General features: G+C 56.5%; 6 protein-coding genes across 6 annotated transcripts; 2 read left to right on the plus strand and 4 right to left on the minus strand.

The window, feature by feature from the left end:
* Positions 1-59: 59 nt before the first annotated feature.
* Positions 60-2,596, minus strand: GCG54_00013258 (uncharacterized protein; the record flags this gene model as incomplete). Its single annotated transcript, XM_045413116.1, has 2 exons — positions 60-1,383; positions 1,431-2,596. The coding sequence occupies 2 exons, from the start codon at positions 2,594-2,596 to the stop codon at positions 60-62; spliced, it is 2,490 nt and encodes an 829-aa protein (XP_045257677.1).
* A 1,697-nt stretch (positions 2,597-4,293) lies between these two features.
* GCG54_00013259 (Protein transport protein sec1) lies at positions 4,294-6,738 on the plus strand (the record flags this gene model as incomplete). The annotated part of the gene is made up of 5 exons (XM_045413117.1): positions 4,294-4,327; positions 4,410-4,447; positions 4,510-4,597; positions 4,665-5,014; positions 5,068-6,738. The coding sequence occupies 5 exons, from the start codon at positions 4,294-4,296 to the stop codon at positions 6,736-6,738; spliced, it is 2,181 nt and encodes a 726-aa protein (XP_045257678.1).
* Positions 6,739-7,786: 1,048 nt separating this feature from the next.
* On the minus strand, positions 7,787-10,240 carry GCG54_00013260 (uncharacterized protein; the record flags this gene model as incomplete). The annotated part of the gene is made up of 3 exons (XM_045413118.1): positions 7,787-9,867; positions 9,946-10,082; positions 10,143-10,240. The coding sequence occupies 3 exons, from the start codon at positions 10,238-10,240 to the stop codon at positions 7,787-7,789; spliced, it is 2,316 nt and encodes a 771-aa protein (XP_045257679.1).
* Positions 10,241-12,863: 2,623 nt separating this feature from the next.
* Positions 12,864-16,300, minus strand: GCG54_00013261 (uncharacterized protein; the record flags this gene model as incomplete). Its single annotated transcript, XM_045413119.1, has 2 exons — positions 12,864-16,066; positions 16,150-16,300. The coding sequence occupies 2 exons, from the start codon at positions 16,298-16,300 to the stop codon at positions 12,864-12,866; spliced, it is 3,354 nt and encodes a 1,117-aa protein (XP_045257680.1).
* A 418-nt stretch (positions 16,301-16,718) lies between these two features.
* Positions 16,719-17,150, plus strand: GCG54_00013262 (Thioredoxin-like protein 4A; the record flags this gene model as incomplete). The annotated part of the gene is made up of 1 exon (XM_045413120.1): positions 16,719-17,150. One exon carries the CDS (start codon positions 16,719-16,721, stop codon positions 17,148-17,150), a length of 432 nt encoding a protein of 143 aa, XP_045257681.1.
* Positions 17,151-17,636: 486 nt separating this feature from the next.
* On the minus strand, positions 17,637-26,294 carry GCG54_00013263 (Cell morphogenesis protein PAG1; the record flags this gene model as incomplete). The annotated part of the gene is made up of 3 exons (XM_045413121.1): positions 17,637-24,617; positions 24,689-25,589; positions 26,287-26,294. The coding sequence occupies 3 exons, from the start codon at positions 26,292-26,294 to the stop codon at positions 17,637-17,639; spliced, it is 7,890 nt and encodes a 2,629-aa protein (XP_045257682.1).
* Between the last annotated feature and the right edge of the window lie 433 nt (positions 26,295-26,727).

Here is a 26,727-nt window from a genome sequence, read left to right on the forward strand (position 1 = left end):
TTCCGATTCAGATTCATCGTAGTCACAAGAATGCCTTGTACTTCTACGCAAGTGTTCTTTCATCCGACATCTCCATGGGTTTCCAGTAGGGGGATCAAAGCGTCCACTTCTCCACAAGTGCTGTCGAAGGATGTTTCTTGGAAAATAGGGAGAAGGTCGTCATACTCATTTGCGTATCCATCTGAATCTGCAAAGGTGGCCTCTAATTCATCAATTATGTCCCGCTTGCTGTATTGGGGATATGAAGCAATATGAGCGCGTGCCTCGTCGAGGCTGAGGTGCTTGATGATGGACAAGCTGTCGTTGGATTGCGACGTCAGCTTGGTGTGATGCTTGAGCAAAATCTTGACAATATCAATCTGTAGACTTGCCACTGCCCACCTCAAAGCTGTCCAATCGTGGATGTCGCGTTCAGTGTATCTTGCCTGGTGTTGAAGCAAACAGTTTACCGCCCTTATGTCGCCGTTTAGGACTGCCCAAAAAAGGGGGGTCCATCCGACTGAATCTTTTGCATTAGCGTCGGCTCCATGCGAAATTAGAGTCTCAACAGCTTCCTGACTTTGAGCAAAATAAGCCCAATGCAGCGGGGTCCATGACTGTGTGTCCATGGCATTCTTTTCCTCTCCGTTCAACAGAAGCCTCTCAGCCATCTCGGTCAGGTTCCAGTACGAAGCAAAGTGCAGGGCTGAGTGACCTTGAGGCATTGTCTCAAGCACTGCCTCTCTGATGACTGGGCATTTGAAATTATTCTTATAATTTGCGCCCTGGAAAGCAGCGGACCGAAGTCCGGAATCATTTAGTAATTGGTCAATGGACTTGACAACTCTGGCATCTTTTGCCTTGGTGAGATGCCTTCTCCAACACTGAGCGGCGTAAGAGAAAAAGGGGAAGGTGCTCAAGCGTTTGTCCATCTCATTTAAGCTTTGAGCAGCTCCGCTTGAGAACGAGGTCATGGTGAGATATGTCAAACATGATTCTGCGAGGTCTTTGTGATATAGGCCATCGTATCGGTTGCGCAGCCAAGTATGAACGGTGATGTGCACCATGCTGACTGCGCTTCCTTGAAGAACAACAAGTCCTCCGCAAACCTTGAGGATAGTTTTGGATGATACCAAGTTCTCTTCGTCGATCACATCAAAACCTTCTTCAGTGGCGAGGCCGTGAGCGAGCTCTGGCATCTGAAGCTTCCTCTCGGCAGAGACGATCCACCCCATGACCCGATTTGCGAGAGCGCTGTGTGATTGAGACTGGGCGTTGATTCTCTGAAGACTCGATTCGAAGGCCTCGTCGAGGTGGGTCGGGAACACCTGCAGGGCTTTTCGCATTTCTTTCACAGTACTGAGGTCGACAAGTTGGTCGACCAGAAGCCGGACAAGCAGGAAGCTGAGATCTGTTAGAGCCTTCTGGAACCAGGTCGTGCCTTCACTTACATTCCTTGAGATTTCTCGAGAATCTCTTTCTCCAGCCCGGAGTGTTTCTCGATCAAATCATCCAAATCGTGCTCCTCGAGTCGAGAGGCTACATAGGCCCTCATGTCGTCAGCATCAGCTCTCACCTCCATCGCCGTAGCTTGACTCAACGTGGAACGTATCTCTGGCGTGTCTCTGCTGGTGACTAGAAGGCTAGCATTGGCAAAGGGCACCAAAATGGTCTTGAGTTCTCTCGAGGTTTCCATTTCATCGGAACCGTCGAGAACCAGAACAAATTGCTGATCCGCGCAGGCGATCTTCAAGGCATCGGAGAAGTCTTTCGAGCTGGCGGGGCGATGAAGACCCAACTCCTTTCGAAAACTGACGAGCTTCTGGACCGTAGAGGCGTTTCCCTTGGCGATGACCTGTCGCAGCAGGTCCTTCCAAATCGTTTCCCTTGTCTGCTCTTTTCGGTTCCCAAAGTCGAAGAAGTAATGCAAAACTGGTACAGGGCCTGCACGAGCGCCCAGATCTTGAATAGCCACAGCCGCGAGCATCGACTTCCCGACGCCGGGAGGGCCATGACACCAAAGGAGCGATGGCTTGCTTCCATCTACCCACTGCTTGTAAGCTTCCGAGTTCAAGAACCAGGTTCCAGTATCGATCAGGGGGCTGGGAACGGGTTTAGAGGTTTCTGTAGGATTGCCGAGCCATTCCAGGAGATCTGTCTGGTCTTGATGACTAGCAAGGCGTGAGACGTTTCGGTGCGTTGCAGTTGCAATGGTGAGCGACTGCGCTGACAGGAAGCTGTCGAAGATGCCGCGAAACCGATGAAGATCTTCCACGTGTTTCTTCAGAGTTCTTTCATGGATCGGCCAGAATATGCTGGGTGACGGCTTTTGGAGCTCGGAGCATAGCTTCCCCAACTTTTCAGCACACTCTGCCAGTTCGGTCTTGAACAAGTCGTTCGGTCGGTTGAAGGCAATGTTATCTTTCTCGAGGTTTTGGGAGACTTCTTCAATTCGTAGAAGTACTTCGGTCAGCAGATTGACTTCGCGAAGATACTGCTTCTGTGCGCTGTGTGCGGAACGGGTGTCGGCGATGTAGCTGCAGCTAAGTCCGGTGATCTTCACGGCCAGGGCGACCAGACTGGCGATGCCAGATACCAGTCCCACCACTTCTGCCATGATAAGCTGAACGATTAGATGGGCTCAAGGTGATGCTAGCGTTGTTGCTGCTGCCGTTGTGGTCATCAACATGGAAGGATAAGAGGCTGGTGGGATGCATAGGATTAGGCAGCCTGCTGAGGGGTTGGTCCTCCACCCAACGAGGCTACCCAATCAACAAATCGCAGGAGTACCATCGCTTTTGCCAAATAAGGCTCTATACGGCCCTATCAGTGATTCCTGGAACCCGCATGGTGGAATATGAGTTAACGGACGGTGAAAAATGGGTTCATAGTAGCAAATCGGCAACGGTCTGTAAGGTTTGGCTTGCATGTACAGGCTAAACCGTGAACATGAAGTATATCGCGAAAAAGAAAGTGTATGGCTAAACATATGGACTGACTACGAAATCTACAATTCCCGCAATTTAACCAGGGGGGAAAACAACGACGTACAATATTCCGGAGCTAGACCCGTGCTCCGGTGTCCGTGCCGTGCCGATCGGTGCGGTTGGCGGACCGGCGATCGTGCCCGTTTGTTAGCTTTTTGGAGGCAAAGCGTAAAGTAAGGGCGTGAAGAGATGCGACAGAGAGTGGTAGGCTAGGGGAGGTGGACTCTCATGTGTGCAAGTTTCATTCATACAATAGCAATCAAGCATAAGGAGAATGATCGAGAGAGCATCGGTAGCGGACCGTCGTGAAACATACAGGGGACTGTCGGGCGTAAACAGCATCATCCATGCGAAGACAAGAATATCTCCCGAGGCCTACGGTATTGCTTAAATTCTTCAAAAGGAGTAGTTGTGAGGAATGCAAAGGCGGTGACCTCATTCGTTCTGGCCTTGGGGGCCGAAGGTGGGGGAAAGCCGCTAAATCGAATTGCATAGGGACCACTTTAGCGAGGGGCCTGTTCGGTGGCCCCGCCAATCCGGCGGCTGCACACTCAATTTGAAGCGCGTGGGCAAGTAGCGGTAGCGCGGCTGCTGCGATCAGGTCACCCTATCCTTATCCTCACTGGGACACCTTCCTTGCTCTGTGCCCGTCTTTGCTACCTGACCTTGACCTGAACTTCCTTACCTGACCTCAAGGTGTGTCCCGCCGCAGGTGCATACTTGGTACCTTACCTACTTTACCTTACCTTACTCACCTCACCCACCACCACTATTTGAGAGGGTACTTTAGACCACCCTCCCCTACCTTTTCGCAGAACGTGCAGGAATCGCCCCGACGGCATAGCACCTTACCGGACCTGACCCTGCCTCGTCGCTGCTGCTGGTCCGGAGCATTGAGGGTCCCACCGCTGTGACCGGTTCTCCCTCCATCTTGAAACCCCGCCAGACCAAAGAAACGTCCGCTTTGCTGGCTCGACACCGCAACGCAACAGAAACAGACAATCCACGCCAGCGACACAGACACTGACGATCGCAACTCCTACCAGTTGGACAGAAACTCACCTCCTCGCCCGGACGTCCATCCTCCTGCCACCACCGAATCCCAAGCAGCAACCCAGCGCAGCACCGCGCATTCCAGCCTCGCCCGTCTGTCAACCCGTCAACCTGCTTGCTCTACGCCAGCCTGTCGACCTGCGCACTGCAACCACTTCGTCGCTCTGCACCGCGTGCGAGCTCACGACGATCCGCCTTGTAGCGACCGCGACTCACCTCGCTCGCCCGCTCAGCATCCCGCCTCGAGCCGCTGCCCACGCGGCAAGTCGCCACAATGGGTGCCTCCACGCTTCATGAGCTCCACGACGGTACGCATTTTCTCATGATCGGCTTGATCTCCCCCGCGCGCAGCTGCCGCTACGCTGTCCAGGAACTAATCCCTCCAAATAGTTGTCATCGACACCATCAAGAACATCACCCGAGGCGACGTGAGCTACCCCTCCTCTAGATCCATCCCCAACAAGCCACCCGAAGCTAACGACGCCTGCAGTGGAAAGTCCTAGTACTCGACGAAGATTCCAAGAGAGTCATTGACAATGTCGTCAAGGAAGATGACATCCTCAACCACAATATCGCCAGTATGCTGCTCCATGATCCGCCCGCCCTGTCTCTTTGCGACGAGCCCTGCCTGACCTCTGCCCCCAGACATTGAGCGCATCGAACAAAAGAGGGACATGAACCCCGAGATGGACGCCATCTACATTCTGTCCCCCAAGGAGAACATCGCCGAGATCCTCGTCAACGATATCGAGCGACGCAGATACAAGAAGTCTTTCCTAGTTTGGATCGGTGTTCTTGAGCCCCGAGTCCGCCACCTGATTGATAATTGTCCGGGCGCCAAACAGAGCATCGCCGGCTTCGAGACCTTGTCGATCGACTTCTTCCCCCGCGAGTCGCACCTCGTTACCTTTAGAGACCCTTGGAGCTTCCCGATCCTGTTTCACCCCGGGTGCAACAATCTCGTTGCACGTCACATGAAGATTCTCGCGCAAAAGGTAGGTTGATTGGGACACCAGAAGTTGTGCACTTGGCTCACGAGCCCAACCAGATCACCGGCGTCTGCGTCACTCTGGGCGAATACCCGAAAGTTCGTTACTACAGACCGAAGAACCCCCTTCACGAGGCCAGCGTGCTCTGCGCTCATCTTGCTCGTTTCGTCCAAGAGGAGTTGGACGAGTATGCGCAATGGAACCAGAACTTCCCGCCGCAAACATCGAGACCGACGGGTACCCTTATCATCACGGACAGATCGATGGATTTGATGGCCCCTCTGGTACACGAGTTTACCTACCAGGCAATGGCCCACGACCTCTTGGATATTAAAGACGGCGACAAGGTGACATACCACATGGTCACCAACGAAGGAACGGCAGACGTGGAGGAAAAGGACATGGAGCTGTCCGACAAAGACACTGTATGGGTGGACAACCGACACCGACACATGAAGGACACCATCGACAAGCTCATGGGAGACTTCAGAAAGTTCTTGGAGGCCAACCCTCATTTCGTCAACGACGAACAGGACACGACGAGTTTGAACGCCATCAGAGACATGCTGGCTGGCCTGCCGCAATTCCAGGAAATGAAGGAGGCTTACTCGCTCCATCTGAACATGGCGCAAGAAGCCATGAACATTTTCCAGCACCACAAGCTGCCGGACATCGCCTCTGTTGAACAAAGTCTTGCGACGGGCTTGGACGAGGATTTTAAGAAGCCCAAGAACATCTTGGATCAGGTTGTGCGACTCTTGGACGATGATGCCGTTACGCCCAGCGACCGACTGCGACTCATCATGCTCTATGTCATGTACCGCGATGGTGTCATTCAGGAAGATATCAACCGACTTCTGGCACACTGTGGTCTGCCACAAAGGGACGGCGAGGTGGTGGTCAACCTTGAAATGTTGGGAGGACGTCCCGTGCATGCTTTGAAAGATACCCGACCTCCCCCGCCGCCTCTATTCCCGAAGAACACCAAGTCTGCAGAGGTCAGCGAAGAATATTCGCTCTCCCGTTTCGAAACCGCAATGCAGACGATGTTGGAAGAGCTCTGCCGCGGCACACTGGATCAGACGACGTTCCCCTACGTGAAACCGCCATTGGACCCTAATGAGGACCTTTTGGCTTCGCAGCAGGGATCGCTTCGTGCAGGCAGGCCAAACTGGGCATCATCAGGACGTCGGCCGCCGGAAAACAGGCAGCGCTTCATCGTCTTCATGGCTGGTGGTGCGACGTTCAGTGAGAGTCGTGCATGTTACGAGGTCTCTGCCCGCCAGAGCAAGGACATCTTCCTGGCGACAAGCCACATGCTCACCCCTCAACTCTTCATCCGCCAGGTAGGTGATCTCACTAAGGATAAGCGCGCACTCGACATTCCCATGGAACGGCCTACACCCCGCGCTCCCGCATGGGTTTACGAGCGACCCGCTCCGCCGCCGAATCCCATGGCTAACCGCCCTGGGCCCGGCATGGCGCCACCACCACAGCAAGGCCTGCCCGCTGGCGGTCGGAGGCCACCCCCGACAGGTGGCTTGCCAGGGCGCCCGGTCGCGCCGCCGACGGCTCAGATGAGCCAAATGAGCCTCAACCAGCCTTCGCCGGTATCGAACGGGGCAGCCTCGCCAGCGCCGATGGACGGAGGAAAGCCCCATAAGGGCGAGAAGGAGAAGAAGAAGCGCAACTTTTTGGGAATGAAGAAGAGCCACAAGGACAAGAGCTAAAAGAGTAGCAAGCAAATTCAGGATGCAAAAGCAAGAAGGCAGGCAGTCCCCTCCGTCCTTGGTAGCGTGGCGTTTCTGTGGAGTTGAAACTACGCGCGCGTTCATGCAAGGAGTAAACACACAATTATACGATACGTTTTGACACTGTCTTTTCTCACCAGCTCAAGTGTTTGTATAGCTGTGACCAACTGTTTGGATAACTCATCAGAGTGGTCAGAAGCAGAATGTGCGTGCGTGCAGTCTGATGAAAATACTCCAGACAAAGGAGAGGTGAAAAGTCCACGCGCGCCATCATCTGAAAGGCTGTTTTTGTAGAACCTGGACAAGTTTAGCCACTCATGTAGGGGTCTTGAAGAATTGGTGTTGGAAAGTGGAAAAGAAAGACTTATTCTACTTCCTCTAGTCCTTGTCACTCGAGGGTGTATTATATGCTTGGAAACCCTCCTCCCAAGTCATGGCTTTATGTGTTCAAGGAAACAAAGGTCATCACGCATCAGTCACTCGCATCACAGGCAATCAGAACTAGGCCGTGTTATGGAAGCGAGGGAACAAGACATCCATTTCATTTCATTCATATCTACCATGGTAGAGAATCCAACGCCTCCTATCCCATCCTCCTCCGGAAATTCATCAATCCGGTTTTTGTTCTCAGTTACTTTCCAGCCGAAAGTACCATCAAAGTCATGAGCAGGGCCAGGCTATTGCCCCGCACTGATATTGCATGTTTCGCGACCATGAAGCGTGCTTGCCGTGCAAGGCATTGTGCTTCGTGGACACGAGACCAATGGGCTCAAAAGAGATCGGCCACCCCAGTTCTTCTAGGGAGGCAATGATTACGGAGGATTAGAGATGAGGTTTGCTGGTAGTTGAGCAATTCGACGAGCAAGAGGTCGCTCGTACCGACATTTGTTGTAGTGTTGGTTCAAATCTGTTCCTCACAGGAAACACATTTGGATGTTTGTTGTAGACTCAGACAAGGTAGATGCAGCAATTGATGTGCTGCGACAGTGCGGCTTTGCGTTGAAGCCGAGATTGATTTCAGGTTTGTTTACTGCCTGCGGAACGCCTGCGCGGCGCCCGGAGGAGGCATACGTCCGTCGAAGGGAAAGCCATGGGCCTCGGGTCCCGGGGGTCCAGGGAAGCCAGGCATGCCCGGGGGTGGAATGAATCCAGGAGGAGGGCCGCCAAAGAAGCCCGGAGGAGGCGGCATGTTGCGAGAAGGAGGACCGCCCATTGCGTCGGGCGGGAAAGCTCCAGGAGGGAAGTTGGGCGGGAACATGCCACCCATGGGGTGGTTGCGACCCGGGCCACCAGCAAGGCCGGGAGGAGGAATCATGGATCGCTGTTGGGGAGGGGGGATAGGTCCAGGTCCGCCACCTTGCATCCAGTTGGGGTTCATCTGGTCAAGGCCAGGGGGCGGGGGAGGGCGCTGGAGGATTTGCGTAGGCTGCATGCGGGCCTCGGGCTCAGGGTGATGGAAGCCATCATCCATGAAGCCGGGGGGAGCTTGGCCACGCATCTGGCGTTGAGAGCCACGGCCGCCCTGAATGAAATCGGGCTCACGATCTTGAGCGTGGGGGATCTGAGCAGCACGCTGAGGTTGCGGCATGCGCATGAGAAGTTGCTGCTCGGTGCGAGGAGGCTCGGGTTGAGCTCTCATCAGGTTCATCAAGAACTCAGTGTTACTGAGGTTGCGGCCTTGGTTCGGCTCCATTCTGCCAGATCCTGAGCTAGACGCCTGGTGACGCTGTCCGACAAGTTCTTGCAGCAATTGGTCCTGGCGCGCAGCAGGCTGCTGGCCAGGCATCATGGGGCGGGGAGCAAGGATATCCGACATGGACATGGAGCCTTGAGGCATGGGAGGACGAACGTTCGGAGGACGTTCTCCACCATATTGCTGGAAGGGCTCAGGAGACGCGACAGCGCTGGAGTGAGTCTGCTCGCGGGAAAGCGAGGGAGGCTCCTGGAAAGGCTGCTGGGCAGGAGGCGTGGACTGAATGTTGGACCGCTGCAGCTTCATGAGCAGTGCCTGGAAAGCTTCCTTCTCTCCGTCGTGGGCTTGACCAGGCATGCTGGGGCCGCCAATGGGCAGGCCGGCCATCGGAGTTGGTGGCTCAGTGTGAAGCTTGCGGTTAGGGTCTTCCTGAGGAGCGTTGAAGAAGGACGTGAAGCGAGAAGATTTACCACCTCCAGTCTTGGGCTTGGCGGCAGGAGCTTCCTTCTTGGGCTCACTCGGGGAGCCAGCAACGTCGAGTCCAGCGGTCGAAGCGAACTTGAGGAAGAACTGATCGGGGCCAATTTCGACGGCAGGGGCCGATGCGACAGCTGGTTGCTCGGCCTTGATTGCAGCTTCAGCGAGAGCTGGTGCCTTGTCCTCAGCCGGGGCTTTACGGCTTGCCTTCATGCTCTCCATGAACTTCTTGAAGTCCTCCTCGGTATGGCCTCCAGCCTTCTCTCCAGCCGGTTCGTCAAACCATTCCGGCTCGCGCTCGGCCCGATGATCACCGCGGTCCCAGCGACGCTCGTAGTTACGGCCGCTAGGCTTCTCCTCAGGCGGCGCAGAATCCCTGTCCCGATCTCTCCAGCTCTTGGCGCGGTCGATGCGCTCGCGAGCCGTCATGGGGGGCTTTTCACTGGCAGCGGGGGTATCATTCTTGAACCAGGGCTCCGACTTGCCCCTGCTAAGACCATTTCGGGGTCGCGGTTCAGCCTCGTCGTGGTCCTTGTCTTTTTCATGGTGGTCGAGGTTACGCTGGGGTCGCTCTCTGTTGCCTTCAGCATCGCGGTCACGGGTTCGCCTGTCGTTGGGGAGCCTATCGCCACCACCGGCACCCATGCGACCATGGAAGCGCTCAGCGCCCTCATGTCCGAAGCTCTTGCGGGGCTTCACCGTGCTCCATCCCTCGTTGTCCTGGTCATTGTCGCCACGACGACGGAAGTTGCTGTTTCTCGAGTCGCGGAATCGCTCAGTCTCGGGGGTATCACCGTTACGGTTGCGGAAATTGAAGCGGCCTGGGGAATCGGCGGTCTTGAGGTCTTTGTCGTTGTCAAAGGGCTTGCCACCGTTGTTGCGCAGGGTCGCCGAAGCAAAGGCAGTCCGTGGGGGGCCAAGTATGATCTCGTCTGGGTCTGCGATTGAAGGATGGGTCAGTAACTGCAATTAAAAGCGCTCGTGGAAGACCAAGACGGGGATGGCAGGTGGCATACTTGCGCTGTTTCGCGGGGCGTGTCGGTCAGTGGCCGGGCGGCGATTCGTCTGGTCGAGGAGGGGGTTATCGTGGCTTCTTCGGTTGTCGGTGGTCTTTGTGTTGTTGTTCTGGGTGCGAGTGTTGTCGGGAGGCGGTCTGTTGAGCGGGTTAGAGAAGGCAGCATGGTGAAGAGAGATTGGTTTGGCGGAAGCATACCCCATCCAATCCTCTGCGGGTGGCAGGTTAGGCGGCTTGACGCATAGTGGTGATTCGCGCAGATGAACAAGGAACTCTGCGGTATATTGGAGTGCCATCGCAGTGTGATGGTGCGAGGCGCATCCGAGAAGTGCTGGGGAAAAGTATTGATGCTAAGCCGTGGGCAATGATATTTGCATGGGCAGATTGTAGGGGGAATCGATCCACCGAGTGGAAGGGAGTCGCGCGATGGTGTTGCACCAGTCGGGTGGAGGAGATGAAGGGATGGGTTTTATTTGGCGGGTGGGCGGTCGAGGCAGGCGATCGACGGCAGGCTGAAGTTGTACGTTACACGATGAGTAGTAGGGCAGGAGCAGTGGTGGTGGTGGTGGTGGTGTTGTTGTGTGGTAGGTAAGTGGGAAGGCGAGGTAATGAGAGAAGAGAGGTGAGGTAGGAGGTGGTGTCGAGGACGGTGTCAAGTCAGTCGGCTGTCGTCAGTCCAATCCAGTCCAATCCGGTCGGTGGAGGAGGAGGATGGAGACCGAATGGGCTCCAATCGGGCTGCGCTGCAGAGTGCGGAAGGCGTTCGTGTCGGTGCGGATCGGCAATCGAGGCTGACGAGTTGGAAGTTGCGATGGGGGATTGTTTGGGGTCGAGGAGTGCAGTAGAGATGCGGTCGAGAACGAAGAATATTACGATGGAAGGTGGATTGTGGTAGTGAACTGTCAGGGCGTGTTGAGATGGTGGTCAAAGGAGGTTTTGGCACTTCGGACGAAACCTGGTGGAGGAGGTGCTGTGCTGTGCTCAGGTTGGGTCAAGTCAGGCAGGTCACAGGCGCCAACCATCCAGCCATACGTACTTTACTACTTAGGTACCTCCTAGAGGTGCAGGGCAGGTGCAGCCATGCACCAACAGTGCGGCAATGGAAGGAGAAGCTGCCACCCGCTGCGCTCCTTCCTTCCACTGAGGCAGGTAGTGGAGGCAGGTAAGGTAGTGCGTACCTCCCGGTCGTGGATAGCAGTCCAGCTGCGTGGCAGCAAGGAAGACGCTAGGGACGCCCAAGCGCAGGGATACGTACCTGCCGACCTCATGCTACCTTACCTTCACCCTGCCTTGGCTCACCTACCTCACCTTACTTTACCTTGTCACCACCCTTTTACCTACCTAAGGTAGGTAGGTACCTTCCACCTCCTCACCTTGGGCCATGCCTCCTTCCCGTGCTGCTCCCGTCAGGTCCTTCCCCATGAACAGAGCAGCAGCTTTGCCATAGAACAGAAGGTATTCGGGGGCAGGTACGGAAGGCATGAACGCGGTGACTAACTGGGCTCACCTCGGACAGTCACCGGTCTTAGGTAACCAGAACTCTCTCACCCTTGCCAGTCGCCTGCTTCTGCTGGCAACAGCTCAGGTGACAATATATTATTTTCCACGTCGCCGCCGTCGCCTCCTCCATCCCCGTTGCCCAGGGCAGAATGTTCCAGTGAGAAAAACTTCAGTGGGGTTTCTTCGAGGGGCCACTGCACTGCTGGCCAGGGCGCCCGGGCCCAAGAACGGACGGCATGGAGGCCTGCAGAGCCAGCCTGGCCACCTGCCGCGACCTGCGCTGCCGGGTCGGGGTTCGTAGGTCCCACTTCGGCTGAGAAGGAGAGGAGAGCGCCAGATCACATCGAGGGGACCCAGCATCGTCATTGTGCCCCACACTTTCCCTCCTGGAGCTTAACCGAATCGCCCAATATCGCTTAGCGTCGAATCTTTGAATCACGGGCTGGGGGGGCCAAGCAATGGAACATGAACCTCCTGCTTCGACCTCAATCACATTTCCATGCGAATCTTCATGCAAAACTTGGCTGACTGGCATATCCCGTAATAATCCTGCATTTTGGTTGTCGAAACACCCAGGAGACACTACCCACAAAAGACAATTGAGTTTTACAGCTTCTCGTCTTTGCTTTTTCTCCATCCAAGCTAACCATCTCCTGACTGACACTGTAATCTCCTTCAACACAAGTCAGGAACGAGGTGTGACACAGTCCAAGTAACGTCGGCTTCTGATCGATTCCATTCTTGCATATATTATTCTACTAACTCCAAAGGCGCCTGGCAATCCTCACTTATATCTGTGTACTAACTTGCCAAAAAATGAAAATACCGAGTCGAACTGTGTTTGCCGTGCATCTATTTAATAGTTGCATGCTATCAAGATAACTTCAAGTTGCAGTACCAGCAGGTAGCAGAAATAAATCAGAGAACGGAACAACAAATTCAACAATGCCATGTGATATGTTGTATATTTCTTACGCGTAAGATACGCTTGTAGCAATCTTGCTGTTGAAACACTTCAGCCGTAGGTATCTGTCAGAAAACTGAGGAACAGTAACCTGTTACTTTGACGAGTGCAGAAACCATAAGCCGGATATGCAGGTAGAGATGCATATGAAAGCCACTGCTAAAATAGGCAGTTACAATAATAGTAAACCCAGATAAACTCTTACTTCAGTACCTACAGGGAACACTTACAAGCTACTTGATAAACATTACATCCAACACAAACAGTGGAAACAGTAGGGGACATATACAAGCAGGATGAACAACGTCGAACCAAACAAATTCAAAAGGAGAGCAGAAGGATATGCGAATTACTCGTGGTTGAACCCATATACCATCTTGTTTTGATTTCTCTGCCCTAGACCTCCTTAATTTAATACATTAACCTCTACCCTCCCTCCCATCATGTTCCCTATCTCAACCCTCCAAAGCCGCAACAACACCACCGCGACTCCACTCGCCAACCCTCTCCCGATCACAAGTCTCCCAAACCCGCTTCCTCAATGCCCTAAACACCTTAGCCACCTCCTCGTCCCCAGCCGCAACATACCGCGCCTCCTGCGCCTCCAGCCAGCTCACAATCCCAAACCGCGTCGCCAACGTCGTGCTCCCGCCCTCGACGCACGTCGCGCGGTACAGCACCCTCAGTATCCGCGTCCGCAGGTTCGCCCGCAGGTACGGGTTCGCCGCCAACGCAAACACCTTCTCGAACCACTTCTTCTGGTGGAACACGGCCAGGTCCGCCGGGCCCCGGAGCCCCTCCAGCAGGTACGCCAGCAGCCAGCTCACCTCCGTGTAGTAGCGGTCGTCGTCCGACGGCGCGCCGTGCAGGATGTCGTGCGCGAGCGGCACCTTGTCCGCCTGCCAGACGGGCCCGCGCGTGAGGAACGTGTTGACCTTGGCGTAGAGGCAGTGCAGCGGGTTGCGGAGCACGTCGAGCGCCGCGATCGCGAAGGCGACGAGCGGCGAGGCGACGGGCCCACGAGGTACCAGCGCGCGCGCCGACTCGGCCAGCTCCGAGAGGAGGAGCCAGATCTGGTCCTTCTCCTCGTACGACGACTCCTTGATCCGGGCGGCCATCTTCATGATGTTGGTCAGCGCTTCCTGGCGGATGCTGGCGTGCTCAGACCAGAGGAGGCGGATGAGAGCTGCGGCGTAGCCGTCGTCGACGAGATCCTCGACGCTCTTGGAGTTCCACTTCAGGAGAGCCGAGTTATCCTCGTCGTCGGCGAAGGGCACGTCGAGGATGGCTTCGAGGGACGAGTCGTCCAGCTCGCCGCCGGTGGCCGTCTGTTGCCGTTCTGGCTTGGAAGTATCTTTAGAATCGTCCGCCTCCTCTGAGGCGTCGTCGAGTAGACTCTTGTCTGATTTGGGTACAACAGCCGGGGCGCGGCCATCGAGTGTTGCCGACATCTTCTTCGCCAGCGCATCAATCGCCCCCGACGTCTCCCCCTTTGTCTTTGCGCAACTCAGCACAAGCACCAGGAACTTCGACAGCAGCTCCAACTCCTTCTTGTCCGTCGTCTTGTCAGCGATGAACGGGAGCTGCTCCACCATGGCAGCCAGTATCAAGCTCGCAGAAACATCGTCCTCGACGCTCTCCTGCATCAAGTCCACATACTTCAGGGCTGACGCAGCGCACCGTCCGGCACAGTTGTCAACATACCCCCAAATGAAGTCGATATCCCTCGCCTTGCCCTTCTTCACACCCTTCGAAGCACGGATGAACGGAGCGAGCCCCGTCTCCGGCAAGACGAGCTGGTGCTGCACCGCAACGGACTCCAGCACCTGCTTCAGCTTCGTCCTGCCCTGCGCGTTCTCCACGTACAGCTTGAGCAGCGCGACAAACGGCGACGCCGCCAGCCCCTCCGCCTTGGCGAACCACCTCATGCCGGGCGAGTATCCCGCGATCGCAATCAGGTTCTCCAGCTCCATGAGCGCGAGCGCCTGGTTCTGCGGCTCCTCTGCCCTGCCGTCGAGGCGGTTGAGCGCGTTGACGAGGAACGGCGACACGTCAAAGTTGGCGCGCAGTGCGACTTGCGGGATGACCTCGTAGTACAGCAGCAGCAGCCGACTGGCCGCCTCGCGCTGGAGCACGTTCTCTTCCGCCATGGCCTTATAGCACTTCGTGACCTCCTTCATGTCGGGGATCTTTTGGCAGAACTCGTCAATCAGCTTGCGAGAGGCCGTGTCCCACGTGGACTTGGCCGACTCGGCCGCCTCGCGGTGCATCTTGAGCGCGACTTCCAGCTTTTGCAGCGCCAGGACGAGAATGCGGACGGCAAAGAAGGAGACCAGCGTCGACTTGTGCGAAAGACATCGCACCAAATCACGCTGCTTCAGGGGTAGCGGCAGGATGTTGTCGAGCAGGATTGACGTTGGCGGGGGCACACGGCGGTACCCGTTTACCGGCCCGAAATGCGGCGGTAGCGGTAGGTGAACGGTGTTGAAGAGGAACGCGGCGTACCCGATCCACGTCATGGACAGCTTGGGCTCGAAGGAGAAGGACTTGTTGCCAATAAAGTAGCTCGCAACCAGCTCCGGCGCCGCCTGGAAGATGGCGACGATGAGCTCGCTGTGTTTTAGACTCGACCACGGCCGCAACTTCTGAATGAACTCGGACAGCACAAAGTTGGCAACGGCGACCTCGTCCTTGTACTTGTCCATCCACGCGACGCGCTCCAGCCCAAAGTCGTCTGAGCTCTTGACATCCTGCGCCGCCTCGTCCTCCAGCTCCTTGGGATATAGCCCCGTGCCGGAGTACAACACGCCAGCGCCTGGGGACGTACACGCATAAACCAAGAACTCGTGCACCTTCTCCTTCACCTCCCCCTCGCCATCATGCCTGTATGCATACAACCCCGCCAGCCGGTCCAGGGTCTTGGTGTTGAACGCGCGAAACTTGACCTCCCTCGGCAGCTTCTCGTCTAGCAACACGTGCTTCTTCAACGCATCCAGCATCTCCGAGATCAAAAACGGCGGGTCGTCCTTCAACAGAAACGTCAAGTGCGAAAACACCTCCTTCAACATCAACAGCTCCTTCTTCGCCTCGGACGGCAGGTACTTGAGACAGCTCAGAAACAGCTTGATCGCGTTCGTCCGCACCGACGGCTTCGACGGGTCCTCGAGCCCTTCGGACCCCAGGTGCCGGATCTCGAGGTTCCGCGCAAAGCTCGCAAACGTCGAGTCCCGCGCCCGGAACACCCGCCGCGCCAGCGCCCCGCCGTCGATCGTGACGACCTCGCGCAGCAGCCGCAGCGTCGGCGAGATGACGTACCCGCTACCCTTGGGCGCCGACAGGTTGCGCGCGACGAGCTTGAGCTGGCGCTCCTGCAGAAGCGTGCGCGCCAGGTCCAGCGCGCGCGGGAGCAGCTCCAGCGACGAGGAGGCCACCTGCAGCAGCAGCGCCAGCACGGCGGGTACCGCCGACATGAGCCCCTCGTTGTTGGCCTGCGCGCCGAACGCCCACATCTCCATTAGGTCGGGGAGGTACACGGCGTCCTCGCTCGTGTCACGGGGCTGCGCAGCGACGAGGTACTCCCGGAGGAGGGCGAAGCGGTCGCTGTTGTCGGCGTCGGGGGTGTTGAAGCCGTCGAGGAAGACTTTGAGGGATTGAATGCCTTTGGGGTAGGTGTATGGTCAGCCAAGATGAGTTCCCAAGGAATATGCGCAAGCAATTGGGAAAAGGATGAACCAAACTCACCATGTCTCGCACGCTTCTGATCCTGGTCGAAGGTCAAGAGGCCCTGCAGCTGCCTCGCAGTGTTCACCTCCTCAAAAGTCGGCGCTTCGTGCACGACCTTCTGCCTCTTGCGCGCCGCATCGTCGGGTCCGCGCGACGGTCGTTTGGGCATGATTTCGGTGGTGTTGGATTGAGATTTTGCGAATGTCGAGATCTCCTCTCTCTCACATTCCTGCTCTCTCACTGGCTTCACGGCGAGAGCGAGCCAGTGGATAGACCCTTCAAGAAATAAAAAGTTCTGCCAGCACCCACCGCTCCATCTTATCTACCGCATCAGGATTAGCGCGGGGACCAATCTAGCGGGGCCGTGGACCCGCAATGACATTTCGCCGTGCGGCGCGCCTAAACTCAACCAACCAAACTCTCGTCCAAATTTCTAGAAACACCATACTCTTCATCGCGACTCTTCCATCCTCAATCTCAATAACCACCTCTCAAACGCGACACACCCACCACGAACCACATCCCACGCATACATACGAACATCTCTCCCACTAAAAACCGAATCTGAACCCAACACAATACAGAAAATGGGCTCCATCGTCATCCCCCACCTCAACTCCGGCTGGCACGTCGACCAGGCCATCCTCTCCGAGGAGGAGCGCCTCGTCGTCATCCGCTTCGGCCGCGACTACGACCCGGACTGCATGCGCCAGGACGAGGTCCTCTACCGCATCTCCGACCGCGTCAAGAACTTCGCCTCCATCTACGTCTGCGACATCGACCAGGTCCCCGACTTCAACCAGATGTACGAGCTCTACGACCCCTGCACCATCATGTTCTTCTTCCGCAACAAGCACATGATGGTCGACTTCGGCACGGGTAACAACAACAAGCTCAACTGGGTCCTCGAGGACAAGCAGGAGCTCATCGACATCATCGAGACCGTCTACCGCGGCGCAAAGAAGGGCCGCGGTCTGGTCGTCAGTCCCAAGGACTACTCTACGAGGCACCGATACTAAAGAATACCATACACGGGATTTTCAAGGGAATCCCCATCATTGGGCGGCGCGGACACCAGCTTCAGATTTGCATCGCGACTGCGGGAGGGAGAGAGACAGGAATGATATCCCCGGGACAAAAGTTATAGGGTTGGTCTCACAAAATTTCAAGAATCACGCTTGAACCAGAAGATGCTAATACTGTGTGATTCCCCAAAGAATCATGTAAACTTTTTCTTACTTCTTTTTCGTCATTAGGTAAGGTAAGGTACGCCCCCCTCCAGTCGCCTCTTCTCCTCTATTCATCATTCGTCGTGATATGAAGATACGTAAGGTTCGTCTGTTTACATGCAATCGCACGCTCCATGTCCAACGTAGTTAAAATGCTTCGCCTCTCCGTTTACTTTCTTACATCTTCCTCCCAAAGGGGACGCGTGTGATACCCGCCCCTGATTACGTAGTAATAGAATCACAAAATATGAATCTCACATGCTCATCCCCAAACCTCTACAACATCTCTCCCTGAGGAGGCATCTTCGTCAAATAGTTGGTAGGCACCTTCGGGACCGCCTGCGCGGCCGCGGCTCGTTCGGCTCGGAACAGCTCCTGCTGTCGGTCGCTCTCGCGCGATCGGCCGCCCGTCAGACGGCGCATCCTCGACCTCGTGCTCTGCGCGAGCGGCTTGATCATGTTCTCCAGCGAGAAGGACCCCTCGCCGCCGTGCCCCGTGCTCGGCCGCTCGTCGTCCGCGTCCGAGAAAACGTCTTCGGGGAACTCGTCGTCCGACGCGAACTCGCTAATGTGCGGCTGGTACGACGCCGGCGCGGACGGAGACGTGATTGACCGTAGGTGCAGACCCGGCCGCGAGCCGTTGCCCGCCATCAACCCGCCCGCCGACGCGCTAAAGGCTCCAGGATTCATCGTGTTGGAGCTGCTCGGATCCCTTGCCGTAGCTGGTGGCCTGTCAGTAAATCCATTCTGGAACGTGCTGTTGTTGGAGGCCTGGTGCAAAATTGGCAGGATTTGCTCATCATACAGCTGCGCCCCGGACTCGAAGCTGTCCGGCGAGAACTCGGTGATGGTCTTTGACGAGCGGCCGTCGCTAGGCGGGCTCGTGCCGAGGTCGTCGAAGAAGTCGTCGAGGCTGTCCAGCTTCGTCACGAGGTCGCCAAGGTGGCCGTCGCCGCGGCCCTCGTCCGACAACATCGTCTCGGTGCGGTCGGGCATCTGGTGGAAGTAGCTGTAGGGGAAGTCGTCCGTGTGGAACTCGACGTCCGGCGTCGGCGTCGCCTCCGTCATGATACCCTCCGCGGTCTGGCACATGTAGAACGCCGCGTGAATGTTGGCACGCGTGAGGTCCGTCTTCTTGGCGGGGATGGGGATGGCCCAGCCGGATGCCTCCGGAATGCCGAACAGGCTCTGGGTGCGCTCATATTCCTTGCGGATCGTCTTGGATGTCGAGCGCGTCATGCTCATACGCAAGTGCTGTTTGTCCATGGCGCTGCCTGACATTGTCATGATGTTGTCGAGGACCTCCAGCGCCTCCATGCAGAACTCGGTCTGCAGCAGACGCAGCAGAGGCGAAATAAGGTCCGACCCGTGTCCGGCAAGCTCGGGCTTGCGCATGTCAATCTCGGGTATGACAATGCTGAGGATGTTCATCGTCTTCAGCTTGACCCAGGCAGTGGAGTTGGTAAGCAGACCCATTAGGAAGATGACCATCTTGAAGTCCAGCTTGGGCAGGAAGTGGTCCTTCAAAGCCCCAAAGAGACGGCTTTGAAATTCTCTGCTGTTGCCCTGGTATTTGAAGGCAACGTACTCCTCGAGGACAACAGAGATGTTGCCGAGACCCTGAGCTTCCGCAACCGCACATAGGATCTCGGCGGACTGCAGCACGGACTCACTAGGCTCATCCAGCTCCATCTCGTGCAGGAAACGGGGAAAGTTGGCCAGGATGGCAAAGAAGACCCTGCTGTCATCTCCAATAAGACCGTCACTGGGCAGCTGGACCAGCTTGTCGATGGTGCTGAGGGTCGCCTCCATACACACCGAAGACCTTAAGCCCTTGTATAGAAGAGATTGCAGACCCTCATATTGCCCATCCCATCTCGACGGCTGGCCGTCAAGTAACATACGGCGAACGTGCGGCAGCTGGAAGTCAACCTTGGAGAGGAACTCGTTGAGCATCTCCACGGCCTCCAAGAACTCGCGCTCGTTGATGGACTCTAGACAAGCACAGGTCGTCCAGAACAGCTGAGGGAAGGTGAGCAACTTGTCAGCATCGAGCTTGAGGATGAGTGTCTTAAGGGTCGTGAGAATCTCCATGGCGAAGGTCTGGATCTCGGTGTCTTCGTCGGCAATCGTATTGGACAAGCGAGCGAGCATGTCGCCCAGCATGAACTGGTCCAACGAGGTGAGGATGCATCGGAAAATCTGGAAAGAGCGGCAGGCAAGGTGTCTCACGGGACAGGAGGTCGCCCATGTCAACGACAGTCTGCCCCACTGGTCCTTGATGCCGGGATAAGTCATCTCAAAGGTCTTGACAACTTCAGCTGTGAGGAACTCCATGCTTGGGGGAACCTTGTTGTCGTGGTCGTCGGCTTTACCGTTGCTGTCCTCGTAGCCCCAGACGACCGAGCGATCGTGACGGCGGATGAGGTCGATGAGATCCTCGATCGACGCTCGAGCCGTGGGGGGCGTCTGGTCGTCGAGCTGCGAGATGACGAGCTCGTGGATCAGGTGGACTAGCATTTCCCTGGCTTGCTCTTGTACAAGAGGCGTGTAGTGGTCCCAGAGAACTGTGACGACTTGGAGTAGCACTGGGACGTTGTCCGGGGTCAAGTGCACGGGTGACACCATAAGGTCCACCAAGAGGATGAGCGACAGCTGTCCCAAAGAGAACCCAGCTTGCTTAGTGCCGACAGGGAGGGCCTCTCCGAGGTCTGCACAATAAGGCAGCAGACCGATGTCGGGTGGCGGCGGCATGGCGTCCTTCTTCTCATTTGGCACCATGGCCTTGGGGGTAATCTGCATAAGAAGGAACTCGACAACCTTCATCCCAGGGGTGCTTGTCGTACTGGAGAGGAAGACCACGATCTGCTTGGCATATTCAACAAAGTTCTGCTCTCGGCGCTCGAGGCACAGCGAAATGATGAAGTCCAGAATCAAACGCACGTTTCCGGGGTATGGCCCCGTAGCGAGAGCCTGCCACAAGGCCTGGACTTCGTTGTGCAAAGCGCCGCTGGACTTGATGGTGATTTCCAGCAGATTGGCCAGGAGAACGTATGACTGAGCGATCGGGCCGCCATTCGGATCGACCTTGAGCTCGATAGACTGAATCCAGGGTAAGATGACAGCGACAACGTTGCGTTGAGATGCCGCTTGGAGATCCTTAAAGTAGAGACTAAACTCGGAGAAGATATGGAAGGCCAACTCCGTGTGTTGCTTGGCGAGTCGCTTGGAGATTTCGAATTGAGCGAGCTTGTACACGGCCTTGGTCTTGTCCGAGATACTGATGTCGTAGTCTTGGATCTTGGAAGTGCGGCCTGGCTGTTGTCGCTCTTCGAGTGCCCTCAGAACGCGGGCGGACTTTGATCGGATCTCGCTTTCATCGTTGCCCAAGGTAAAGAGGCAGAGGCCGAGCAACTTCCAAAAGGGGCACGAGTAGTCGAGGTGCTCCAGGAGGACCTGAGTGACCACTGCAAAGTAGCTCTCCTGAACCTTGGAAACGTCCGTCAGGTAGCAGCGCGCAATGCAATGTTCCAACAGATATGGGTACTCTTGGTTGTGAACGATGAGGTTTTGCAGAGCTCTCCTTCCAATTACGTTCATTCGGTCGCTGCCCGAGTTGAAAATGGCCTCGATCCACGCCAGCATCCTCCGGACATCGAACTGGAGCGTGTTCCCGCTCTCCGTGGTGATACTCATGGGGCCGCCGCAGAGGGCTGCCATGGCACTCAGAGCTGCCGTGCGCAGATTGCGCTTCTCAATTTCCATGGCCGCGGTGACTGTACCCCTCTCGCCCAGGGACTGCTGGTCTATGAGGGACTGTCTCATGGTATCCTCGCGGACCCGGATCTGTGTCTGGTTCGGCGAGAAGCCGCACCAGTCTTCCATCAAAGAGAATGCAGACTTTCTGGATTCAAACGTCATCCAGCGCGAAGGGTCCTTAGTCCTGTTGATGCCTTCGAAGAGCTCCTCCATGAGCCCGCAGTAGTGTCGCCTCAGCTTCTGGAACTCCCAGTCCATCTGCACCTCGCCGTCCATGAGGAACAGCTTCAGGTCTCTCGTGTATGTAACAAGATTGGTCAGAACCCACTCGTCGTTGTAGACATCTTCTTGCTTGAGGAAGTGGCAGGTCAGCTTGTACACGTGCGTAATCTCCGTCCTGAGCAGGTCCATCTTGCGGTTGCGTCGCGGGCTGCTGTTGGTACGTTGATGGATGCGGGCGCGGGCTTCGTCGTTGCAGCGCGACACTTGCCCGGCCAGCTCCTCCAGAAGTGTGCGGTAGATGTGGATGTTGATAGAACCCATGGCGAGAACCACTGCGTCTCGCACAGAAGCCGAGGAGACGGAGAGGAGGGGGATGAGGTATTTAAATAGGACCCGAGCTGAGACAATCTTGTCTGCCGAGGTGGGCTTGGACGTCTTTCGGGTATGCTGTGTCCCTTGCGGGTTGGCGGGAACGACAGCTCCCGGGTCGGCCAAGGTCGTACAGGCGAAGATGAGGTAGAGCTTCCACTGTTCCACAAGGATCTCGGGCTGTGTCGTGGGTGTCCTACCGGCGATGCGGGCGCTGCCAGGATCAGATCCGTAGTAGAGACCCCTGGAAGGCTCCGAGAGAAGCACAATGGCCTTGTACATCTGCAGGATTCGGTTGCAGATCAGGTCCCGGCCAATGGTGACTGTGAATGGGCATTTTTCGTACGCAATGCGGATGAGATTGGGGAAGAGCTTGAACCACAGCGTGGTGTCGTATGACACATCGCTGGTGCACAGCTCCACGAGTGCGCCGCGGTTGTTGCTGTTCTGCATTCCTCTCTGAAGTCTGCTGCGTTCCGCAACCGACAGACCCTCGTCTTTGAAGTTCATCACCTGCATCGAGTCGTTCTCGAGGATGTCAATGACTCTCAGCGTATCCTTGTCTTGGTTCTGCAAGGCCTTGTCGAAATCGGTGATAAGCCGGAGAACGGTAATGGCAAAGTATCGCACCCTCCGAGACTGCGAGCACAGGAAGAACAGTCCGTGGGCCTCGGCTTGGTCTACTTCTGCCCAAATACCAGACAGATCGAGTTTGGCCCCCCGCTTGTCGCTGGCCTCAAGCTGGTCAATCGAGGCATCTCGAGTCTTTCGCCGAATTTCCTCGATCCAGATTTGTAGTAGCTCAACGTATAGGCGGAGAGTGCTTTCGATATGGCCAGGGCCGAGCATTCCCCCATCGGACATGGTAGAATATCGGTCGTCAAAGTTGAATATGAACCGCGCAAAGCCCATGGTGACTTGCTGCGCGTGGGCCTGTCTCGCAATGGCCTTGAGCGACTGGGCCGACGAGAACGCGACGTTGGACTGCACGTGTGCAGTTCCGGTACAGAGAAGGTTGATTAATGAGTTGAAGGGTATATCGACAGAGAGACAACGGGGCAACGCTTGAACCGCAACATGCAATAGCTCGTAGAACGCCTGTTTGTGATCTGCGGGAGACTGATGGTCGTCTCGCCGCGAAAAGTTAAATGTGTCCGCAATGGGAGTCTTGGGGCCGGGGCTGTTGAACTTTTCGTCCAACACAGCCTGGCCGCCAAAGGTATTGTCGCAAATAATGGTGATTTTTCCGAGTATCTCGCAAAATTTATGGTAGTATTCCCTGACCACGTCGCTGAGAGCTGACGTGCGCACAGGGCGAGACAGTTGTTCGCCTTCTCCAGGCGCGGAGGCACCCAGAGAATTATGTGGTGATGCCATGACGGGTGATGTAGGGACGCGTTCTGGCGGCGATGGTGGTGGGAATGCGACTGGGAAGGGTGGTCGTCCCTGATCCCCCTTTTCGAGGTCGGCCATGATGGCGAGGAAAGCTCTGATGCCAATGACCATCCGATCCGGGTCCAGCTGCTCGACCTTGAGCTCTTTGTTCGTCACAAACACCTCGGCGTTGATGAGAGGGAAAATGACGTGCTTGAAGCAGTATTCTGGCTGCTTGTAGCCGATGATTCGGATGATTTGGATAATGGGCTCTGCAACAGCTGAATCGGCGGCAATCAGACTTCGCTTCGTGGGCGGCAGGACCAACTTCATCACCTCGTCCAGTTTCCTCGTCGTGTTTGGTAGGGAATCGTTTGTTCGGTAAAGATATGTCCACAACAGCCTCGAAATGACCTGCAGACAGAGCGGGCGGGTGAAGCGATCCTTCAGCTTCGGCTGCAGTGGTAAGATCAGTTGGAGCCATTGGGATCCGAAAGTCTCAGGCGTGGATACGCAGAGCATGGTCGCCGTCAAGGGGAACGCAAAACCCCAGTGCCGGGGCTTGATGAACATTTGCGCCAGTCGAGGGCCGATGGCACCGAGAACCTCGATCCATTTCGGATGAGCTAGGTCCTGGTTTGTGGCCTTGGACGCCACAGAGAGTAGTAGCACTTCGAGTACCTGGCAGAAAGCTGTCTTTACGCGCTGGCCGTGGGAGCGGTGAAAAAGCCGTCCAACGATGACGAGAAATTCGCAACACTGCTCCCAAGCTTCCTGCGGGACCATGTTGACCTTGAGGTGCTTCATTCCTCCCAGAACCAGCTCAATCTTGCCCTCGGCATCGCGGCCAGCTGGAGAAGTCGGGCTCTTCACCACCAGCTCCTGGAGGGTTCGTTCGATGTCGCCGAGAAACCTGTCCGTGACCCCCTTGAAGTTGATCTCACTCATTACGCCCAGCAGCTGGGCGAAGAGATTCCAATTGGCGAGCTTTAAGGGGCTAACCATGAGTTGGTCGGTATCGGCGATCTTGAGCTGTCCAAAAATAATGCCCTCCAGCTTCTCCTCCATCTCCAACGTCAAAAACGGCAGACTCGTCTGGCTGATGACCTCCAACAAGACCCGACACAGGATGTAGATCGAGACCGTCGAGCGGCGTTCGGCGTGGGCGACGAATTCTTGTCTGGCAGCAAGGGAGGTCTGCGGACTCGTGAGCCCGTTGTCCATCTGTCCTCCGCCGGACAGGGGCTGGAGCGGTTCGGTGTTTCTGCGCTGGAGCGGCACGGGGGCAGCTCCTCCCCTCGACTGCTGCAGCTGGCTTCGGGCTTCGTTGGCGGCGTCGCTCTTGCTTTTCCTCCACAGCATCATGGAATCTATCAGGGGTTTCGGTCGTGGTCGGGCGATGTGGCCTAAGGCGGTAATGATCTGATCGAAGGAGGGATCGACTCCGGGACCGCAGATCTGCTCGACCTGCGGCTCGGGCTCGAACGGTACTGTAATGCAGTCATTGAGCTTTTCCTCGGCTTGGGCGATGAACTAGAACACACAGTAACCATCAGTGACTGCGATTGCACAAAGTGTCAGGCGCAAGGGGCAAAGGGCCATACGGATGTGAAGAGCACATGCAGCGCGTATTCCCCAACGGTTTTCTGCTCGTCCTTGTGGTGCCTCGAGGAGTGTGAGTGGTGGTGCGCGTGGTCGCGTCTCGACTTGCTGTGCATTCGTTCCATCTTCCTCTGCGTAAGGGAAGGGTTCGTGAAGTCGGTCGCGGAAGAGGTCCTTTCGGGGACGTGAGGGCCGCCGGATGAGTTCACGGTGGTGCCGGAGAGGGCGGTGCCGGGACGCGGCCCCGGGGGCGCGTCCGGATCCAATCGCCCGACGGCATGCATGTCGGGACGGTCTGAGGAGGCTGAGGTGAGGCTCGCGCCGGCAGCGGCAATCATCTGCGGGCTGAGGGGGCTCGAAGAAGAGCTGGCGTGACTTCCATTTCTAGAGTGTTGGATGCCGTGGACTATGGAGGTCTGGCGATGATGGCCGTAGGAGGCGCTCTTGGGGTCGACAACTCGCTCGATGACGCCGCCGATGGCAGAGCGCGACTGGGAGTGGTTGTGTATGATCCGAGGCGAAGTTAGGTTCGAGCCGGCGACCGGGGGCAGCGGTTGGGAGAGCTTTTCGATGGAGGACTCGCGGGAGTGGGTGACGGAGCGAGGATGCGGTTCCAGGGCGGCGGGCCTCAGGGTTCGGTCCCAACCGTCGTCCTCCTCGTCTTCTTCGTCGAGTGTGGTGACGGATCGCGGAGAGAACTTTAACGGCGGTTCCTGCAAAAGATCGGGCAGCGTCGTCTGGGACGGAGCTAGACGAGACGACGTCTTATGGTCAGTGACAGGCCTTTCCCCTCTCTTGTGAAACAACTGGCTGCGCGTAGGGACGGAGACGGGGTGGAGGTTTGGATGCGTTAGACGTTTTGAAGGTGCACAGATGTAAGGCCCGGCACACACCAACGCAAGCCTAGGGCCGGGAGAAGGGGGACGGGGGGCCTTAGAGGGAGGAGAAGGGGATGTCGATGGAGTAGAAGGGGGGACAATGGTATGTAGGGCGCAAGGCAAGCGAGAGGCCAGAGCCGGGGAGAAGGGCAGAGGAGGCAGAGAGGAAGAGAGAGCGGCGCACACACGGCACACGGCACAGCAACGCCAACAATAACAACAGTAACCCGGTGGTGTTGGTGGTCGAAATGTGCAGAGCCGGGAGCACAGCACAGCAAGCGCCCACCAACGGTACAGAGCGAGGCAAGAAGCAGAGCAAAGCGGCGCGAGGCTGGTTTAGACCCGTGTCTGTGTGCCCTTAGATCGGGTGTGCTGCGCGTGTGTGGATGCGGCGGATCAGGGTAGCGGCGGTGGTGGTGTAGTGTACTCCCGATCAGTAGTCGAAGGAGGACGACGGCTCACAGGTAATCGGGTGAGGCGAGGCCAGACCAGACCACGGCGGGCCGGAGAAGAGACGACACGAGACGAGATGGAGGGCAGCGAAACGCCCATGTATCCATCATCCACCGCCGCCGCCGCGGCCCGTCAAGGTATCAGGGAAAGGCGCGGTACGTAAGGCATGACGGACAGTATGCGCATACGCTTGTATGTTTGTGGTGTGTGATGTATGGTGCGGCATATGGGGGAGGTGAGGTAATGTGTGTAATGCAGGCTTATACTACTCACCCATTGTCGCGTCGGATCGAGTCCCATGATCCGGGTCTTACGACATTCGAGGTTCGTGTTACCGTCACTGGCGGCCGGCAGGAGGAGGAAAGATGGACGTGAGGGACGGAGTCGGAGGGCGGAGGATGACGATAGAAGGTTTAGAAAAAAAATATTAAGAGGCGGCGGGAAAAAAGGGATTCGGAGTGGGTGTGCTGGATGGATGAATGACGGATGGGAAAAAGGAGACAGAAGCTGAACGGGAGGAACCTCACTCAGTCAAAAAGGCTGAAGTGAAGAGGCAGGCAAATGGTGGCAGCGAGGCCGAGTAGTCCAGTCAATCAACAGCCAGAATCGGTTTTAATCAATCAATTCAATCAATAAAACGAAGCAAGCACCACCACTTGACGTCGGCCTCTGCCTTATTTGACAGAGTCCTCAAAGGTGGTTGGTGAGCG

This window comes from Colletotrichum gloeosporioides (genome assembly GCF_011800055.1).
Source record: "Colletotrichum gloeosporioides strain Lc1 chromosome Unknown consensus_95, whole genome shotgun sequence".
Lineage (NCBI taxonomy): Eukaryota > Fungi > Ascomycota > Sordariomycetes > Glomerellales > Glomerellaceae > Colletotrichum > Colletotrichum gloeosporioides.